The sequence below is a fragment of the Mobula birostris genome, chromosome 23, assembly GCF_030028105.1.
Source record: "Mobula birostris isolate sMobBir1 chromosome 23, sMobBir1.hap1, whole genome shotgun sequence".
NCBI lineage: Eukaryota > Metazoa > Chordata > Chondrichthyes > Myliobatiformes > Myliobatidae > Mobula > Mobula birostris.
Genome location: NC_092392.1, coordinates 13,969,864 through 13,990,562, shown reverse-complemented (window position 1 = coordinate 13,990,562; position 20,699 = coordinate 13,969,864). Strand labels below are relative to the sequence as shown.

The 20,699-nt window shown below is 41.3% G+C and overlaps 1 protein-coding gene across 13 annotated transcripts in view; it reads right to left on the bottom strand.

Annotated features, from left to right (window-relative positions):
* The window catches only part of srpk2 (SRSF protein kinase 2), a 233,143-nt gene that overhangs the window by 5,138 nt on the left and 207,306 nt on the right, over positions 1–20,699 (bottom strand). For 11 of the 13 annotated variants that reach the window (XM_072240919.1, XM_072240922.1, XM_072240921.1 and 8 more), the window contains 2 exons: positions 15,904–15,996; positions 15,240–15,332 (listed from right to left, as the gene is read on the bottom strand). In XM_072240919.1, the coding sequence (XP_072097020.1) occupies positions 15,240–15,332; positions 15,904–15,996 (186 nt within the window). The remainder of the gene's footprint in view (positions 1–15,239; positions 15,333–15,903; positions 15,997–20,699) is intronic. The other 2 variants (XM_072240924.1, XM_072240923.1) reach the window with 2 other exon arrangements.

Below are 20,699 nucleotides of genomic sequence, written 5' to 3'. Positions count from 1 at the left end.
GTGCAATTCAGCAAAGTAAATGCCGCAAGTAATCTGGATCTTTAAAGAAATGTTCCCTAATCTGTCTGCCAGTAGGTTAGTTGCCTACTATTTTTTGGAGAATTTATATTGAAATCAAAATAGCTTTGCAATAAATATATTTTAATTTCAGCAGCCCAGTTTAATTTCAGTCAGGTATTTTTAAACCTCAGATTAACCTAATCAATTCATCATCACGCCTTCTTTCCTGGTTATTGTACAAAGTAATTCCCTGCAGTAGCAATATTTGGGTCTTTAAATGTTTGGAACGTTTGCCAATTAATTTTAAATGGTTATCACGTATGAACACAGGAGTTCACCACTCAGCATCTTAAGTCTGTACTGCTATTCAATATAATCATGGTTAATCTGTCCCAGTCCTCATCTCCTCTTCTGTGGCACTTTGTCATTGTCATCAATTCCCCAATATTTCAAAAATCTACCAAACTACTACTATCAATATTTCAATGATACAGTCTCCACAATCTCCATCTACTACAAGAAATTTTCAGTCATTTGTATTTTAAATGACTCTTGAATCTTGCCCTCTTGTTGAAGATTTGCCCACCAGCTGAAACATCTTTACATGCACCCTAAAGGTTTTATATATTTCACTAAAATCACCCCTCAACCTTCCAAACTACCAAGAAAATAGATCAAATTTCTTTGGTACTTGTTATAGGATAACCCTTTCATCCCAGTATTTAGTCTATTGAATATTGGTTTCAATGCCAGTAGACCCCTTCTTCAATAGGGGACCCAAACATTGCCTCATTAATAATCTCTGATTGTAAGATAACTTCCCCATTTCTTAATTCCAACTCTTGCAATTCAAGTCAATATGCCACTTGCCTTCCTCACCACTTGCTTAAGTGACCTGCAAACTTGGACAATAAGACATCGGAGAATAAAGCCATTTGGCCCACTGAGTCTGCTCTGCCATTCAATCATGTTTTATGGGGAGAAGGCAGGAGATTGGGGTTGAGAGGAAAATTGGATCAGCCAATAATGAAATGGTGAAGCAGACTCGATAGGCCAAATGCTCTAATTCTGCTCCTATATATTATGGTCTTATTTATTTCCCTCTCAACTCCATTCTCCCGCCTTCTCCCTGTAACCTTTGATACCCATACTAAAACCTATCAACCTCAACTTTAAATATACCCAATGACAAGGCCTCCACAATTGTTTGTGGTAATGAATTCCCCATCTCGCACCAATAACCTCTTCTCTTATCTGCAACCCTTCTCCTATCTCTGCCTGCACTAGATCTTTTCATGCTGAATTACCAATAAAACATCAGTCAGCTTGACCTCAGCATTCCTCTCTCCTCCTCAAACCCGCACACTCTCATCAACAATACAAACCTTTGCTTAAAGCCTGCAAAGGGAGTGCTGTTGTAGTGTGGTGGACTAAATTCAACCTTGCTGAGGCCAGGCACCTTCTCTTACCCCTTGAAAAGGACCGTACTCTAGACCATCATGCCACTGTCTTCTGGACCTTCACTAACGTCATCAAATCTGGAGACCTCACATCCACTACCATAAAGTTCATAGTTCCCTTACTCATTTCTACCTCCAACCCAAGATCCACAAAACCTGACCAGGTACCCATTGTCTCTGCCTGCTCCTGCCACACAACTCGTATCCGCTCATCTCAACTCCATTCTATCCCCCTTGGTTCAGTCCCTTCCCACCTACATCTGTCAATCTCATCAACAACTTTCAATTCCCTGGTCCTGACCACATCACCATGGATGTCCAGGCCCACTTCTGACACCTCTCTCCCCTTTCTCGATTTCTCTCTTCATCTCTGGAGATAAACTGACTACCGACATCTTTTATAAACATACTGAGTCCCATGGCTATCCTATGCCTCTTCTGCTGTGTCCTATAAAAATGCTATTCCATATTTCTCAGTCCTTTTGTCTCTGATGCAACAGAGATGTCCTTCTCTTTCAAAGAATGGGGTTTCTCTTCCTCCACCAATGACGCTCCCCTCACCTGCATCTCCTCCATTTTTCAGACATCTGTGCTCACCCCATCTTAAAAGGATAGGGTCCTCTCCTATTACCTCATGAGCCTCTGCATCCGGAATCAGAATCAGGTTTATTATCACCAGCATGTGAAGTGAAATTTGTTAACTTAGCAGCAGTTCAATGCAACACATAATCTAGCAGAGAAAAAAAAAATGAATCGATTAAAAAGAATGCAAAAACAGAAATACTGTATTTTTTTTTAAAGTGAGGTAGTGTCCATAGATTCAATGTCCATTTAGGAATCGGAATCGGAAGCTGTTCCTGAATCGTTGAGTGTGTTCCTTCAGGCTTCTGTACCACCTACCTGACGTTAACAGTGATAAAAGAGCATGCCCTTCGTGCTGGAGATCCTTAATAATGGACGCTGTCTTTCTGAGACACTGCTCCCTAAAGATCTCCTGAGTACTTTGTAGGCTAGTACCCAAGATGGAGCTGACTAGATTTACAACCTTCTGCAGCTTCCTTCGGTCCTGTGCAGTAGCCCCTCCATACCAGACAGTGATGCAGCCTGTCAGAATGCTCTCTATGGAACAACTATAGAAGTTTTTGAGTACATTTGTTGACATGCCAAATCTCTTCAAACTCCTAATAAAGTATAGCCGCTGTCTTGCCTTCTTTATAACTACATCGATATGTTGGGACCAGGTTAGATCCTCAGAGATCTTGACACCCAGGAACTTGAAGCAGCTCACTCTCTTCACTTCTCATCCCACTATAAGGATAGGTATGTGTTCCTTCGTCTTACCCTTCCTGAAGTCCACAATCAGCTCTTTTGTCTTACTGATGTTGAGTTCCAGGTTGTTGCTGTGACACCACTCCACTAGTTGGCATATCTCACTCCTGTGCACCCTCTCATCACTATCTGAGATTCTACCAACAATAGTTGTATCATCAGCAAATTTATAGATGGTATTTGAGCTATGCCTAGCCACAAAGTCATATGTATATAGAGAGTAGAGCAATGGGCTAAGCACACACCCCTGAGGTGCACCAGTGTTCATCGTCAGCGAGGAGGATATGTTATCACCAATCCGCACAGACTGGGTCTTCCAGTTAGGAGGTCGAGGATCCAATTGCAGAGGGAGGCACAGAGTCCCAGGTTCTGCAACTTCTCAATCAGGATTGTGGGAATGATGGTATTAAATGCTGAGCTATAGTCGTGAACAGCATCCTGATGTAGGTGTTGTGTTGTCCAGGCCAGGGGGTCCCCAACTTTTTTTTTGTACCGCAGACCAGTTTAATGTTGACAATATTCTTGCAGACCAGCCGACTGTGTGTGTGGGGGGGGGGGGGGTGTTCAAGTAGGGTTAAACTCACCTCAACGTGTCTTTTACAGTTAGGGTTGCCAACTTTCTCACTCCCAAATACAGGACAAAAGTAGCAGTCAAATACAGGACACTTGTGTTTACCCCAAGAAAGACCATGAAGCCTTGCGCGGGCACCTGTGTGCACATGCGTGTACGTGCCAATTTTTTTCTACAAATTGGTTTTGGTTTAATCTTCCTGATTCTATTAAGTGAAACTACACTGTACATACATTTCTACTTTATATAGGCTGTGTATTTATCATATCATTCCTGCTTTTACTATATGTTAGTGTTATTTTAGGTTTTGTGTGTTATTTGGTATGATTTGGTAGGTTATTTTTTGGGTCTCGCAATGCTTAAAAATTTTTCCCATATAAATTAATGGTAATTGCTTCTTTGCTGTACGCCATTTCCGCTTACGAACGGTTTCATAGGAACGTTCTACCTTAGCGGAGGAAATACGGGACAAAGGCAGTCCCGTATGGGACAAACCAATTTAGCCCAATATACGGGATGTCCCAGCAAATACCGGACAGTTGGCAACCCTATGTTCAAGTTCAACAGTGCGTGACAGGGAATGAGGAAAGGTGCAGCTGACTCATAGCGTCTCCTCACGGCCTGGTAGCAAATGCTTTGCGGCCCAGTGGTTGGGGTCCACTGGTCCAGGTGGTCTAAAGCCATGTGGAGAGCCACTGAGATTGCGTCTGCTGTTGACCTATTCTAGCGATAGGCAAACTGCAATGATTCCAGGTCCTTGCTGAGGCATGAATTCAGTTTAGCCACGACCATCCTCTCAAAGCATTTCATCACCGTCGATGTGAGCGCTACCGGGCAATAGTCATTAAGGCAGCCCACATTATTCTTCTTAGGCACTGGTATAATTGTTGCCTTTTTGAAGCAAGTGAGAACTTCTGCCCATTGCAGTGACAGGTCGAAAGTGTCCTTGAATACTCCCACTCGTTAGTTGGCATGGGTTTTCAGAGCCTTACCAGGTACTCCATCGGGACCTTCTGCCTTGCAAGGGTTCATTCTCTTTTAAGACAGCCTAACATCAGCCTTTGAGACAGAGATCACAGGGTCATCAGGTGCAGCAGGAATCTTCACAGCTGTAGTTGTGTTCTCCTTTTCAAAGTGTGCATAGAAGGCATTGAGTTCATCTGGTAGTGAGGCATCGCTGCCGTTCATGCTACTGGGTTTCACTTTGTAGGAAGTAATGTCTTGCAGACCCTGCCACAGTTGCCGTACATCTGATGTCACCTCCAACCTCATTCGAAATTGTCTCTTCACCCTTGAAATAGCCCTCCACAAATCATACCTGGTTTTCTGGTAGAGGCCTGGATTGCCAAACTTGAATGTCACAGATCTAGCCTTCAGCAGATGACGTACCTCCTGGTTCATCCACGGCTTTTGGTTTGGGAATGTACAGTAAAGTCTTTGTGGGCACAAACTCATCCACACAGGTTTTAATGAAGTTGGTAACAACTGCAGCATACTCATCCAGGTTCAAAGATGAATTCCTGAATACAGTCCAGTCCACCGATTCAAAGCAGTCCTGTAGGCGCTCCTGTGCTTCCCTTGTCCATACTTTGTTGGTCCAACACATCATTCTCCACAACTTCTGCCATCTTCAATGGGAACTTACCACCAGACACATCTTTACCTTTTCCCCCACCCACCACTATCCGTTTTCCACAGGGATCTCCCTCCGTTATTCCCTTGTCCATTCGTCTTTCCCCACTATTTTCCCTCCTGGCACATATACCTACAAGACAGAGCAATGCTACACCTGGGCATTCACCTCTTACCTCATGTCCATTCAGGCCCAAAACAGGCCTTCCGGGGTGAAGCAACACTTCACCTACGAATCTGTTGGAGCTACCTATTATATCTGGTGCTCTTAATGGCATAAATTGGGGGACCGCTTTGTCAAGTAACCCTGCTCCATCCCAAAAATGGAATTTCTAGCTGGCCAACCATTTAATCCAATCCCCATTCTCATTCCAACATTTTGATCCATGGTCTCCTCCTCTTCCGTATAATGAGGTTACTCTTAGGGTGGAGGAGCAACACTTCATATTCCATCCAGGTTGCTTCCAACCAGATGGCATGAATATTGATTTCTCTTTCTGGTAATGTTTTTTTCTTTTTTTCCCTCTTCTCCTCACCTGCGGGTCACCTCCCTCTGATGCCCTCCTTCTTCTGTTTCTCACATAGTCCACTCTCCTATCAGACTCCTCCAGCCATTCACCTTTCCCACCCACCTGGCTTCTCCTATCACCTTCTAGCTTGTCCTTGTTACCACCCATCCCCACCTATTTTTTCTGGTGTCTTATCCCCTTTCATGAAGTCCTGTTGAAGGGTCTTTGCCTGAAACATTTGACTGTTTACTCATTTTCATAGATGCTGAGTTCCTCCAGTATTGTGTGTGTTGCAATGAATTCCTCAGATCCATCATCCTCTGGCTAAAGAAATTCCTCCTCAGCTATGTTCTCAAGAGATGTCCTATTCTGAATCTGTGCCCTCTGACCTGGACAGTCCTACTATTATATAACATTATCTGCACCCATTAAGCCTTTCAATATTCAATGGTGTTAATGAAATCCCCTCTCATTCTTCTAAACTCCAGTATCTTAGCTCAGACCCATCAACTGTTCCTCTTACGTTAACCTTTTTAATCTAGGGATCATTCTCATCAATCTCCTCTAGATCCTTTGCAATGCCAGCATATCCTTTCTTAGATATGGGGTCTAAAACCACTCAAAATGTTGTCTGACTAATGCCTTATAAAATCTCAGCATTACATTCTTGCTTACAAAATGCAATGCTAACATTGCATTTGTCTTTGCCTCAACCTGAACGTTAATCTCTAGGGAATCCTGCACGAGGACTCCCTAATCCCTTTGCACTTAATATTTCTGAATTTTCATCTAATTTAGAAAATAGTCTATGCCTTTATTCCTTTATCAGATTTATTTACATGACCCCACACTTCCCTGCACTGTATTCCATCCGCCAACTCCTTGCCCATTCTAATGATCCAAGGCCTCCTGCAGTCTCCCTGCTTCCTCAACACTACCTGCCCCACCATTTATATTTGTATCATCTGCAAACTTGACAACGAAGCCATCAATTCCATCATCCAGATCATTAACATAAAATGTGAAAAGTAGTGGACCAACACAATCCCTGTGAAACACCACTGGTCACTGGCAGCCAAAATGACCCCCTTTATTCCCAATCTTTGTCTTCTGGTAGTCAGTCAGTCTTCTGACCATGTAATAACATGATCTCTTACCTTGTTTTGTAGCCTTATATGCGGCGTTTTGTCAAAGGCCTTCTGAAAATCCAAGTAAATATCCATTCTCTCCCTCTTGTCTATCCTGCCTGTTATTTCCTCAGAGTTCCAACAGATCTACCAGGCAAGACTTCTCCTTAAGGAAACAATGCTGACTTTGACCTATTTTATTGTGTGCCTCACAGTATCCTGAAACCTCATCCTTAATAATGGACTCTATCATCTCCTCAACCACTGAAGTCAGCCTAACTGGCTGATAATATTCTGTCTTTTGCCTCTCTCCCTTCTTAAAGAGTGGAGAGACATGTAATTTTCCAGTCCTCCAGAATAATTCCAGAATCTAGTGGATCCTTGAAAGATCACTACTAATGCCTTCACAATCTCTTGAGCTACCTCTTTCAGAATCTTGGGGTGTAGTCCATCTGCTCCAGTGCAAGCGGAACAGTTGTCTGATGTGTTTATGTACACTTTTAATTACTCCATCTCCCAGTGTGTAGTGCCCCCATTTCAAATCATCCATCATTGTCCCTGTACCTAAAAAAACCAAGGTAGCTCAAGAGATTGTGGAGGAATTAGTAGTGATCTTTCAAGAATCCACTAGATTTTATTCCAGAAAGTAGCATGCCTGAACAATTGGTGCCCTCTTGCACTCACATCAATAATAAGCAAGTGCTTTGAGAGGCTAGTCAAGGACTACGTCTGCAGCATGCTAGCACCCACACTGGATCCCCTACAATTTGCCTACCAACAGAACTGGTCTACCGATGATGCCACAGCCACAGCACTACACTACACACCGTCCTCACTTACATGGAGAAGAGGGATGCACATGTTAAAATGCTGTTCCTGGACTACAGTTCAGCAATCAACACCATAATTCCCTCCAGGCTTGACAGGAAGCTGAAATACCTTGGCCTGCACCCTGCCTGGTGCAGCTGGATCCCAGACTTCCTATCGGATCTCCAACAGGTGGCAAGGATGGGCTTTCAAAATAACAACCTCTCCCTCAGTATCCAAAAAACAAGAAAGCTGATTGTGGATTACAGGAGGACCGGAGACAAACTCACCCCAATCAACACCAATAGGACTACAGTTGAGAGGGTGAGTAGTTTGAAGTTCCTCGGTATACACATCGCACCTGGACCGTACACACTGGCTGTGGCAAAAAAAAAAGCACAACAGTATCTCTTCCACATCAGGTAGCTGAAGAAGTTTGGCATGAGCCCCTAGATCCTCAACACCTTCTACAGGGGCACCATTGAGAGCATAGTGACTAGCTGCATCACCGACTGGTACGGGAACTGCACCAACCTTGACCACTGGGCACTGCAGAGAGTGGTACGGACAGCCCAGCACATCTGTGAAGGCCTGGAAGATCATCAGGGACACCAGTCACCCCAGCGATAAACTGTTTCAGCTAGCAAACTGTACCGCAGCAGTAAAGCCAGGACCAACAGGCTACCGATCAGCTTCTTTTGACAATTGAATTGACTTTATTACTTACATCCTTCACATACATGAGTAAAAACCTTTATGTTATGTCTCCATCTAAATGTGCAATGTGCAATTTATAGTAATTTGTAATAAATGATATGTACAACAGGATAGTCAATATAACACAGAAATACAATTGTATCAGCATGAATTAATCAGTCTGATGGCCTGGTGGAAGAGGCTGTCCCAGAGCCTGCGGGTCCTGGCTTTTGTGCTGCGGTACTATTTCACAGATGGTAGCAGCTGGAACAGTTTGTGGTTGGGGTGACTTGGGTCTCCAATGATCCTTTGGCCCTTTTTTTTTTAAAACACACCTGTCTTTGCAAATGTCCTGAAGTTCACATCTACAGATGCACTGGGCCTGCAATTGAAGGAAGTACAGTTCCCATACTAGGCAGTGATGCAGCCAGTCTGGATGCTCTCAACTGTGCCCCTATAGAAAAATCTTAGGATTTGGGGGCCCACGCCAAACTTCTTCAATCGTCTAAGGTGAAAGACGTGTTGTTGTGCCTAATTCACAACATAGCTGGAATGTACAGACCACGTGAGATCCTCGGTGATGGGAATGCCGAGGAACTTAAAACAAGTTGTTAGACTTACAAATTCACATGCCTGTACATTGCGACAAAGTCATAACGCAAAGATCTTTACTCCCTCACATTGTGGGGTAGATGTAATATTTAAATAAATTCAAATTCGTATACCTTCAGATCTTTCAGCTCCCAATCAGTCCCTCCTTAGTAATAGTGATTATACTATCTTTTGGCCCCTGACACTCTCAAACTTCTGACATGCTGCTCGTGTCTTCCACAGTGAAGATGCAAAATACTTAGTCAGTTTGTCCACTGCAACACACACAAATTGCTGGAGGAACTCAGCAGGCCAGGCAGCATTGATGAAAAGAAGTATGGTCAGCGTTTTGGGTCAAGACTCTTCGGCAGGACTGGAAAAAAAAAGTATGTGTAGATTTTAAAGGTGGGGGAGAGGAGAGAGAAACACAAGCTGATAGGTGAAACTGGGAGGGGGAGGGATGAAGTAAATAGCTGGGAAGTTGTTTGGTGAAAGAGATACAGGGTTGGAGAAGGGGGAGTCTGATAGGTGGGGATAGAAAGCCATGGAAGAAAGAAAAGGGAGGGAGGAGCACCAGATGGAGGTGATGGGCAGGCAAGGAGATAAGATGAGAGAGGGAAAAAGGGATGGCGACTAGTGAAGTGGGAGCGGGGTGGTGGAGTGACATTATCAGAAGTTGGAGAAGTTGATGTTCATGCGATCAGGTGAGAGGCTATTCAGAAGGAGTACAAGGTGTTGTTCCTCCAAGCTGAGTGTGGCCTCATGACAGTAGAGGAGGTCATGGATTGACATACCGGAATGGGAATGGGAAGTGGAATTAAAATGTGTGGCCACTGGGAAATTCTGCTTCTACTGGTGGATGGAGCGTAGGTGCTCAGTGAAGCCGTCTCCCAATTTACGTCGGGTCTCACTGATATACAGGAAGCCACATCGGGACCACTGGACACGGTATATGACCCTAACAGACTCACAGGTGAAGTGTTGCCTCACCTGAAAGGACCTGTCGGGGGCCCTGAATGGTAGGTAGTGAGGGAGGAGGTGTAGGGGCAGGTATAGCACTTGTTCTGCTTGCAAGGATAAGTGCCAAGAGGGAGATCAGTGGGGAGAGACAAATGGGCAAGGGAGTCACACAGGGAACAATCCCTGCAGAAAGCAGAAAGTTGGGGGTGGGGGAGAAAGATGTGCTTGGTGGTGAGATCAATCCCATTGGACATGGCAGAAGACCTGGAGAATTATGTGCTGGACGCTAAGGCTGGTGGGGTGGTAGGAGGTTGGGGTAAGAGCAGATATGTATGAAATGGAAGAGATGCGGTTGAGGGCAGCATTGATGGTGGAGGAAGGGAAGCCCCTTTCTTTGGAAAAAAAAGGAGGACATCTCCTTCGTTCTAGAATGAAAAGCCTCATCCTGCGAGCGGATGCGGTGGAGACGGAGGAATTGAGAGAAGGGGAGTTTTTAAATGTAACAGGGTGAGAAGTGATATTAGTCTAGGTAGCTTGAGTCCGTAGGTTTACAGAAGACATCAGTAGATAAATGAGATCAAGAAAGGGGAGGGAGGTGTCAGAGTATGGATCAGGTAAATCTGAGGGCAGGGAAGTTGGAGGCAAAGTTGATGAAGTCAACAAGATCAGCATGGGTGCAGAAAGCAGTACCAACACAGTCATCAATGAAGCATAGGAATAGTGGGGGATGGACACCAGTGTAGGCTTGAAATATGGACTATTCCACATAGCCAACCAAAAGGCAGGAATCGCTGTAAGTGAGTGCCTGCGCTCAGTCCGCCAGAAGCGGGATTTCCCAGTGGCCACCCATTTTAATTCCACTTCCCATTCCCATTCCGATATGTCAATCCATGGTCTCCTTTGGGGGTGATGTATTAGCATGGATAGAGGATTGGTTAACTAATAGAAAGCAGAGAGTTGGGATACATGGGTGTTACTCTGGTTGACAATCAGTGGTGATAAGTGTGCCGCAGGAGTCGGTGCTGGGCCCGCAACTGTTCACGATATACATTAACGATCTGGAAGAGGGGACCAAGTGTAGTGTACCCAAGTTTGCTGATGATTCGAAATTGAGTGGAAAAGCAAGTTGCGCAGAAGATACGGTGATATAGATAGGTAAGTGAGTGGGCAAGGGTCTGGTAGATGGAGTACAATGTTGGTAAGTGCAAAGTCATCCACTTTGGAAGGAAATATGAAAGAGCAGATTATTATTTAAATGGAAAACACTGCAGCATGCTACTGTGCAGAGGGACTTGGGAGTACTTGTCCATGTATCACAAAAGATAGGCTGCAGATGCAGCAGGCTATCAAGAAGGCGGCAAATGGAATGTTGTCGTCATTGCTAGAGGGATTGAATTTAAGAGCAGGGAGGTTATGCTGCAACTGTGCAGGGTACTGGTGAGGCCGCTCCTGGAGTACTGCATGCAGCTCTGGTCTCCTTACTTGAGGAAGGATATACTGGCTTTGGAGGTGGTGCACAGGAGGTTCAACAGGTTGATTCCAGGGATGAGGGGGTTAGACTATGAGGAGAGATTGAGTCGCCCGGAACTGCACTCACTGGAATTCAGAAAAATGAGAGGAGATCTTATAGAAACATATAAAATTACAAAAGGGATAGATAAAATAGAGGCAGGAAAGTTGTTTCCACTGGTAGGTGAGACTAGAACTAGGGGACATAGGGTCAAGACTCAGGGGAGTAGATTTAGAACAGAGATGAGGAGGAACCGCTTTTCTCAGAGAGTGGTGATTCTGTGGAATTCTCCGCCCAATAAAGCAGTGGAGGCTACCTCAGTAAATATATTTAAGACAAGGTTGGATAGATTTTTGCATTGTAGGGAATTAAGGGTTGTGGGGGAAAAGGCAGGTAGATGGAGATGAGTCCATGGCCAGATCAGCCATGATCCTATTGAATGGTGGCGCAGGCTACTCCTGCTCCTATTTCTTATGTTCTTTTGTCACAATGAGGCCATACTCGGGTTGTAGGAAAAACAACTTGTATTCCATCTGGGTAGCCTCCAACCTGATGGCATGAACATCGATTTGTTGAACTTCTGGTAATGCACCCCCACCCCCATCTCTGCTTCACCATTCCCCATCGCTTTTTCCCCTCTCTCACTTTATCTCCTTGCCTGCCCATTGCCTCCCTCTGGTGCTCCTCCCCTTCTTTTCTTTCTTCCATGACCTTCTCTCCCCACCTAATGGACTTCCTCTTCTCCAACCCTGTATCTCTTTCACCAATCAACTTTCCAGCTATTTACTTCATCCCTCTCCCTCCAGGTTTCACTTATCACCTTGTGTTTCTCTCTCCTCTCCTTCACCTTTAAAATCTATTCATCTTTTTTTCTCCTGTCCTGCCGAAGGGTCTCGGCCCAAAACGTCAACTGCATTTTTTTTTGCATAGATGTCGTCTGGCCTGCTGCATTCCTCAGCATTTTGTGTGTGTTGCTTGGATTGCCAGCATCTGCAGATTCTCTCTTGTTTGCAGTTTCTCCACCATTTTTTTAAATTCCCATTACCAGCCCTCTGGTGTCATTTTCCAGCGGTTCAATGTCAGTTCTTGTCCCTCTTTTACTCTTCATGTATCTGAAAATACTTCTAGTATCCTCATTTATATTATTGGCTAGCTTCCCTTCATATCTCACCTTTTCTCTTTGTTCTTTTAGTTGCCTTCCATTGATTTTTAAAAGCTTTCCAATCCTCTAACTTTCCACTCATTATTGCTCTACTGTCTGCCTTCTCTTTTGCTCTAATGTTGGCTTTGACTTCCCTTGTCAGCCACAGTTGTCTTATCCTTCCTTTAGAATGCTTCTTCAAGATGAACCAATCCTGTGTTTTCCGAATTACACCCAGAAACACCAGCCATTGCTGCTCCAGCATCATTCCTGCTAGTGTACCTTCCAATCAGCTTTGGCCTGCTCCTCTCATCTCTCTGTAGTTATCTTTACTCAACTGCAATACCAATACATTTGATTTTATCTTCTCCCTTTCAAACTGCAGGTTGCATTCTATCATATTAATGACCACTGCCTCCTAAGAGTTTACTTTACCTTAAGCTTCCTAATCAAATCTGGTTCATTTTACAATACTAATCAGAATTGCCTTTTCCCTAGTGGGCATTCTGCAAATTCCTTCTCTTGGGATCCAGCACCAGCCTGATTTTCCCCAATATATCTGCATGTTGAAATCCCCCATGACCATCACAACATTGCCCTTTTTAAATCTCTTTTCTATCTCTCATTGAAATTTATATCTCGCATCCTGGCTACTGTTTAGAGGCTTGTATATCATTTCCATCAGGGTATTTTTACCCTTGCAGTTTCTTAACTCTACCCACAAGGATTCTATATCTTCTGATCCGTTGTCCCTTTTTTGTAAGGATTTGATTTCATTTCATCCTGTATCAACAGCAACCTCACCCCTTCTGACTGCCTGCATGTCCTTGCGATACGATGTGTATCTTTGAGCTTATTTATGAATTTTCACAAGAACATCTGGACTCCTCTGTACTTTGATCATTTACAATCTTTGCCTTTAGGTTTCTCTTCTTTCCTCTTGTCTAAATGATCTCACACTTTCTCATATTAAATTCCATTTCCTAAGATTTCACCCACTCAACCTACCTATATCCAGGCACAGAGTCCAAATATTCTTGTTGCAACTTGCCTGCTAGGGTCTCCAAGTTATATTATTTTTAGTTATTCTACAGAACAGATCATTGTGTTGGTTCTCAGACAATTAAAAAAAAGTAATTCAAAATGTCTGGTCTAAAATCACACATACGTTTACCGTTTGCCACACTTTTTTGTTACAACTTATGGGCAATGCCCTTCTCATGGCAATACTCCTTAACATACAGTGCCCTTCCCAACAACACGAAGTTCCAATAATTTTGTACAATTACCATTGGACAAAGAAAATTCCTGCTAGTAAAGAAGAAAAAAAAAACAAAAGTTTGCTTCAACGACGCAAATCCAGACAGCCTGACAAATCAGCAGTTGAGATTCTGTATATGGGCAGGGATCATGAAAGAAACAACATGTAGGGATAAATGTCCTTTCTCATTGGATGCTTCAGATACAACTTAAGTTACTCAAAAAACAGTAATATTATTTTTACTTTGAACTTAAAGAATGTTTCTTCTTTTAGCTATGTGAATATTTTGCACCTTATTTAAGTTTTACGTCTGGAGGTGCAAAAATTGTGAAATAGAAATAAAAAATGTTCAGATGTTGATAACCTGAAATAAAAACAGAAAATACTTGCACTCAGCAGGTCAGGCAACATCTACATAGAGAAACTGAGTTAATATTTCACATCGAAGTCCCTTATCAGAACTGTGAAAGAGAAGTTTAACAAGTTAGTTTTAATTTGCAGAAAAGAAGGATGGATAATAGATAGGATAATGGGAATATTGTAAGGCCAATGCAGCCAAAAGGTAAGTAATGTTTAATGAATTAATAGCAGCAATTAGAACATAATAATACAAATGAGTGAGAAATGTTATGAGAATGAAGTCTGTTGGACACAGTAGATCTGACTGATAAAAAACACAAAACATGCAGGAAGAACACAGGGTATTCAGCTGGACAACTCTGTCCTTTCCAATTTTCCCCCTCTCTGCAGCCTAAAGCAACTTATTTTTCCCCACTTTTCCTGTTCTCTCGAAGTCACTGGCCTGAAGAATTAAATCCATTTCTGTCTCCAAAGATTGTGCCTCAGCCACTGAATATTTACATCACTCTTTGGCTATTTCAGATTTTTAACATGCATCTTTTAGATGTACTTAATATGGCAGAATTTTGCTCAGTGCTAACAGTGAACTGTACCACAGTTATCAAAACATAATTTCTGCTTAAGTTCAATTAACAAGTTCTTTCTTATTCTGGATACCTCTAAAATTGTAGGAAGTTTTACTTATAAATATGTAATCTATACCTACATAGATTAATATATACTTATAGGTTAGGCATGTAATATATATGCCAAAGAGACTTCATTAAAATCTTACATGATTTATTTTTTAAATAGACTAAAAGTAAACAATGCAGCAAACATTTTACAACAAACTTCCAAAACAACATTAAGGCCAAGTATAAGTTTCAGCAATTTTAAGGTGTTCTTGAACCATCTCTCTGATCGATATTTAAAATTTATTGGGTAAACTGATCACCTTTGCATGTAAATATTGTTCCTAATATACTAATTAGGCCCATCCACTTCCAGAAACTTTTTATTAAATTGGATTTAATTCTTAGACAAGAAAAGCCTGTGTACTGAAACTGAAGAAAGCGTGAAAGGCACACTGCTTTAATCATTCAATTTTTTGCCACTCTCTAAGAAATGTGGAATCAATAACTTCGTTAGTATCCTTCAGCTTCTTGTAGAATACTTTTCTCTGTCATTAATCACAACTAACATATGTGACCAAAAATTGACAAGTACAATTTTATATTCTCTCCTAGCAAATTACCTCTGAACATTTAATGTACTTGAGTCAGCACTTCAGAACTATTGTTACCTTTTTTGGTGAAAAACTCCTTGGAATACTTTCCAGACATTGCGAACTTTCGAGGGATTTTCCCCAGCAGTTCAATGATCAAAGCTATGTGATCTGTATTGAAGAATATTGCCAGCAAAACAAAAACAGTTTAATCAGTACAATGCATGCATCATGTGATACTAGTCCTGGTACAGACAAGAGTGTTTCCTCCTTGACACTGAAGCAGCCACATAATAACTTGTGTTTAAAATGTTAATATTTATGGGAACCCATTTTTGTTTTAATATTTTTTGGACTTCAACATTTCTAGAAAATGCTGATTAGTAATATATTTTAATTTAAAAATTTGAATTCAAAAGATGTTTTTTAAATGAGACAGCATTACCAATCACTATTCATCTCATTTCGCCATGTCTGCCCGTATCATTCATACCACTGTGCACATGCTACAATGGGTGAAAGCAGATCGTAAATTAGGAAATAACCAGCCTGCAACAAATCAACTTTAAATTGCATTGTATTTGTTTTCAATGGAAGGAAATTTATTTCTTGCTACTCCCACTGTTCATAACAAGCATTTGTTTTAGTTAGCAGGCTGGATAAACATTGTATTCAGTAGCCATGGAAAATTCTCTTCACTTCTGTCTGCGTTACAGGACCTTTCAAAGAGAAGAGGTACTACCTCTGCGATTGAAGAATTCCCGAGAATATTTCCCAGAAAGAGCAAAGTGTCTTGGGATATTGCCTAGCAGCTCTATGATGTGTGCTATGTGGTCTATGAGGAAGAGAAAAAGGGAACCAGGAGTGGGTAAGGCAGGGAAGAAAAGGGGTGGAACATAGAGAGGAAAAGAAACTAGAATTAGTAAATTTGAAAAACAGATCTAACCACTCATGTTTGCAGCAATCCCTGCAGAGGTTTTATGTTAGAGTTGGATGCAGCATCAAGATTTGCTGTAAAAATTACAAAACATTATGTCTATGGAGTTACTACAAGGGAGTCTAATAGGCATGGGAAAGAAAAGGTGATCATTTACATCATCTGGAGAGAAATCAAGCCAAAAATACAATAATTTAAATAAAATACCACCAAATTAAGCAAACAATGGTGCTTAAGGTAGAAGTATTGCCAACATAGAAAGAATGCTTTAAGAATGACAAATGAAACAACTTGATCTGATGTACAATGCGATCCATTTTAAAACAAACTACAGTCGGCCATCCGTATCCGCGGGTTCTGCATCTGTGAATTCAACCAACCGCATATTGGGATCGAAAAAAAACCCGGAAGTTCTCTCTCCAGCACTCGTTGTTTGAGCATTGTTCGCCTCGCGTCTCGATCATTCGTTACTTGTGTTGTGAGCGAGAGGAAGGAGTTTAAGGCTAGTAAGGGATGGTTGGCTGGCTATGTAAAGCGCTACAGCCTCAAGAACTTAAAGAACACGGGAGAATCGGCATCGGCTGATGCTGAGGCAGCATCAGCGTTCCCAGAAGAGCTACGATGGTTGTGTCTATACTGAACATGTACAGACCTTTTTTCCTTGTCATTATTCCCTAAACAATACAGTATAACAACTATTTACAAAGCATTTACATTGTATTAGGTATTATAAGTCATCTAGAGATGATTTAAAGTTTACGGGAGGATGTGCGTAGGTTATATGCTAATACTACGCCATTTTATATACGGGACTTGAGCATCCACGGAACTTGGTATCCGTGGGGGGTCCCGGAACCAAACCCCCACTGATACAGAGGGCTGACTGTACTGTACAACAGGTTTTCTTTACTGTACAACAGGTTTTCTTTGATTATTTTAAGGGAAAAGTTAAGCATTTCTATAAGACACGTTTTTAAAAGTCCACCCAAGCCTCCTACTCTTCTTCATCTAATATAAACAGCATAATTTTCCATTTAAGTTTCCTATTTGCATCCAGCTTTTTCTAAAACAGACTGTAGCGATGGTATTTACTTCCTTGTATTAGTATTTTGATGTTCTAACCATAATGTAAAGTCCATTGTTGTTTGTCATCTATATGAATGATCTGAATGTTAACGTGGTAAACTGAATGAGTAAATTTGAGGATGACACCAAAATTGGGGGCATGGTAGGCAGCAAGGAAGACCATCAAATCTTGCAGTAGGATCTGGACCTAATAGAAAAATGGCAGATGAAATTTAATGCATATTGTATGAGGTGTCACACTTTGGGAGGACAAAGGAGGAAACCAGGATAGGACTTGCACCTTAAACGGCAGGGCACTGAGGAGTGCGGTAGAACAGAGGGATCTGGGAATACAGATCCATAATTCTTTCCAAGTACCATCACAAGTAGACAGAGTCGTAAAGAGAGCTTTTGGCACATTGGCCTTCATAAATCAAACTACTGAGTACAGGAGTTGCAATGTTATGTTGAATTTGTATAAGACGTTGGTGAAGCCTAACTTGGAGTACTCGTGTGCTGTTCTGGTCACCTACCTACAGAAAAGATATCAGTAAGATTGAAAGAGTACAAAGAAAATTTACAAGAAAATTTATGTTGCTGGAACTTGTGGATCTGAGTTACAGGGAAAGATTGAATAGATTATAACTTTATTTCCTGGATGTAGGAGAATGAGGGGTGATTTGAAAGAGGTGTAGGATTTTACAAATACAACGTGAAAGTTGTTTTGTGTGCTTAACAAAAGCTGCAGAACTTCACTTTCATTACGAACAGACCAAAAACTGATGCCATTACGTCAGACACCATCTCTTAAAGTGAACATAACAACTCAATGACTGTTTGTGAATTATGTAGAACAGTTTCTATTACGAACAATGTGTGTCATCTATCACCCATTACATTATCCTACAGAGGTATACAAAATTATGAGGGGTATAGATTGGATAAGTGCAAGGAGGCTTTTTCAACTGAGATTGGATGAGACTGGAACTAAAGGTCATGGGTTAAGGGTGCAATACGAAATGTCTAAGGGGAACGACTTCATTCAGAGGGTGATGAGAGTGTGAAATGAGCTGCCAAGTGGAAGTGATGGATGTGGATTCAATTTCAACATTTAAAAGAAGTTTGGATAAGTACATGGATGGGAGGGCTACAGCGGGATGTGGTCCTGGTAAGTGCCGATGGGACTACACAGAATAACAGGTTGGCACAGACTAGATGAACCAAAGGGTGTGTTTCTGTGCTGTAGTGCTCCATTATTCAAATTTTCTCACAGATACCCCAATAAACTTGCACCTCATATGAATGGTCATTCATTTTGTCCTCCCCACAGTTAACAGCATTATCTTCATCTTTAACCTCTCAAAACCTTCATAATTCGGAATATGCTACAATTTATTAATATGTTACTATTAATCTAGAGATCAAGTCATGAAATGGAGTTCCATTACACTGTACTGAAAAGCATTAGTATGATATTTGGTGACCACCTAACTACTAGATTGTCATTATACCTCATCTAATTTACTGATGTCTTTGATGAAGGCTACCTACTTTCCTCATCTAGTCTGACTCTCCCAGATCCAGAACAATGTCACTAACTTTTCATAGCTCTCAGAAATGCTTGACCAAGCTACTCAATTCAAAGAGCAAATTTAAGGTTGAATAATAAATGTTGGTTCAATTATTTTCTCCCCATATGTTTAAGTTATAAAATGTCCTGGTAAGCTTTTAAAAATGGAGCATCAAAATCATAGTGAACTGATGGGATTAAATCAAACAGCAATGAACAAACATTAAGAAGAATAACACTGAATAAACACCCTCCCAGTAATATCTTGAGTCTAGTCTTTAAAACTACCTTTCCAGTTTTAGTAAAGCAACAGGCTGATACAATCACACATATGGAATCACAACTTTAAGGCAATGTCCAGAACTTTACATCACCATCCCTGGATGTATCCTTTCCCACACAACTTATTTGCTAACTATTAATGTTTATAATTGCCATATACTCACAGTATTTGAATGAACCAAATTGTTCTCCATAAATCTTAAAATTGGACTTGATTCCCAAATATTATTTATGCAAATAGTGAAGAACAGTCTTCCCAGCACTACGCCTTGTTGAACACCACTTACTATGTTCTGCCTGTTTTACAAACTGTTAACATTTATCGATTCCTGCTATGCAGCCAGCTTGCTTTTATTTATCCTGTCACTATAACGTATTTAGTATTTCAGTAATATTTTAAATATATTGTTTGATTAAGCATTGTTTAAATAATTCATTACAAGTTATATGTAAAAGTATGTGAATGGCATACATCATCAAGCCACCACAGCATAAGTGTATATCCTGCTAAACTAAAGAAACGAAATGTACACGTTTTCCTGGTCTCTCCATGTTTTTTTTCCCCAATTAATTTTATGTTTTGGAGTTAGAAACCATAAACATCATTTCCCATGTTCTGCCAATTTTAGAAACTGTTAACACTTATTGATTTCTGCTATGCAGCCAGCTTGCTATCACTTTCCTCTGTCACTGTAACATGCTGATGCAATCAAGAATCTACTGAAAGTTCATATACATTACCAGCATCACTTTACTTTCATATTTTGTCTCTTTACTCTTGAATAAGCTTGGTCAAGCATGGCCTTCTCGTTTGAAATTAGCACCGACTATTTAGATATATAGTTTGCAAATATTTTTTTCTGTAATATCCTTTTTTTAAAATAAAAGCATTCTTACAAGTGTTAAGCTGATCTTTAAATTTATCCCTCTTTTCTAATTGGCATCAAGTTAGCAGTCTGCCAGCTCCCTGGCAATATTGTCTGATATGCAGGGACATTATAACATATCCAATGGGAACCCACATTAACCCAGGAAATGTCACATTGATCTAGAATATTGACATCTGTTAGTCTCATGAGACCATAGATTTGCACCTTGGAAGATTTCCAGGGCACAGGCCTGGGCAAAGCTGTATGGAAGACCGGCAGTTGCCCATGCTGCAAGTCCCCCCTCTCCACTCCACCAATGTTGTCCAAGGGCCAATACAGCTTGGCATTGGTGTCGTTGCAGAGCAATGTGTGGTTAAGTGCCTTGCTCTAGGACACAACCTGCTGCCTCAGCTGAGGCTCGAACTAGCGACCTTCAGATCACTAGACCGATGCCTTAACCACTTGGTCACGCGCCAAGTGGGTTAGAATAACTAATGGCTTATATGTCGAGAAACTCTCCACCCACTCCTACACAAATACTGAATGCCTCCTTGTGTGTGGAAGCTGAAGCAATAATCTTTTAATTGAAAATTGAGGGGAGAATCATTAGTTCAAGAATATTTCTGCTTTAGTAATGCTAAAGAAATCATCAATTCCTCACAATTCTTCTCCTTCATTGGTTTATTATTGTGTTCAATACAAGTAAAATGTCTACTCTTTAATAATTCATATCTGTATATCAAGGAATAAACTGTGACTATCATTAATTATTCACAGGAACATCCATTCATCAATTCACAAATCTTAAGCAATAA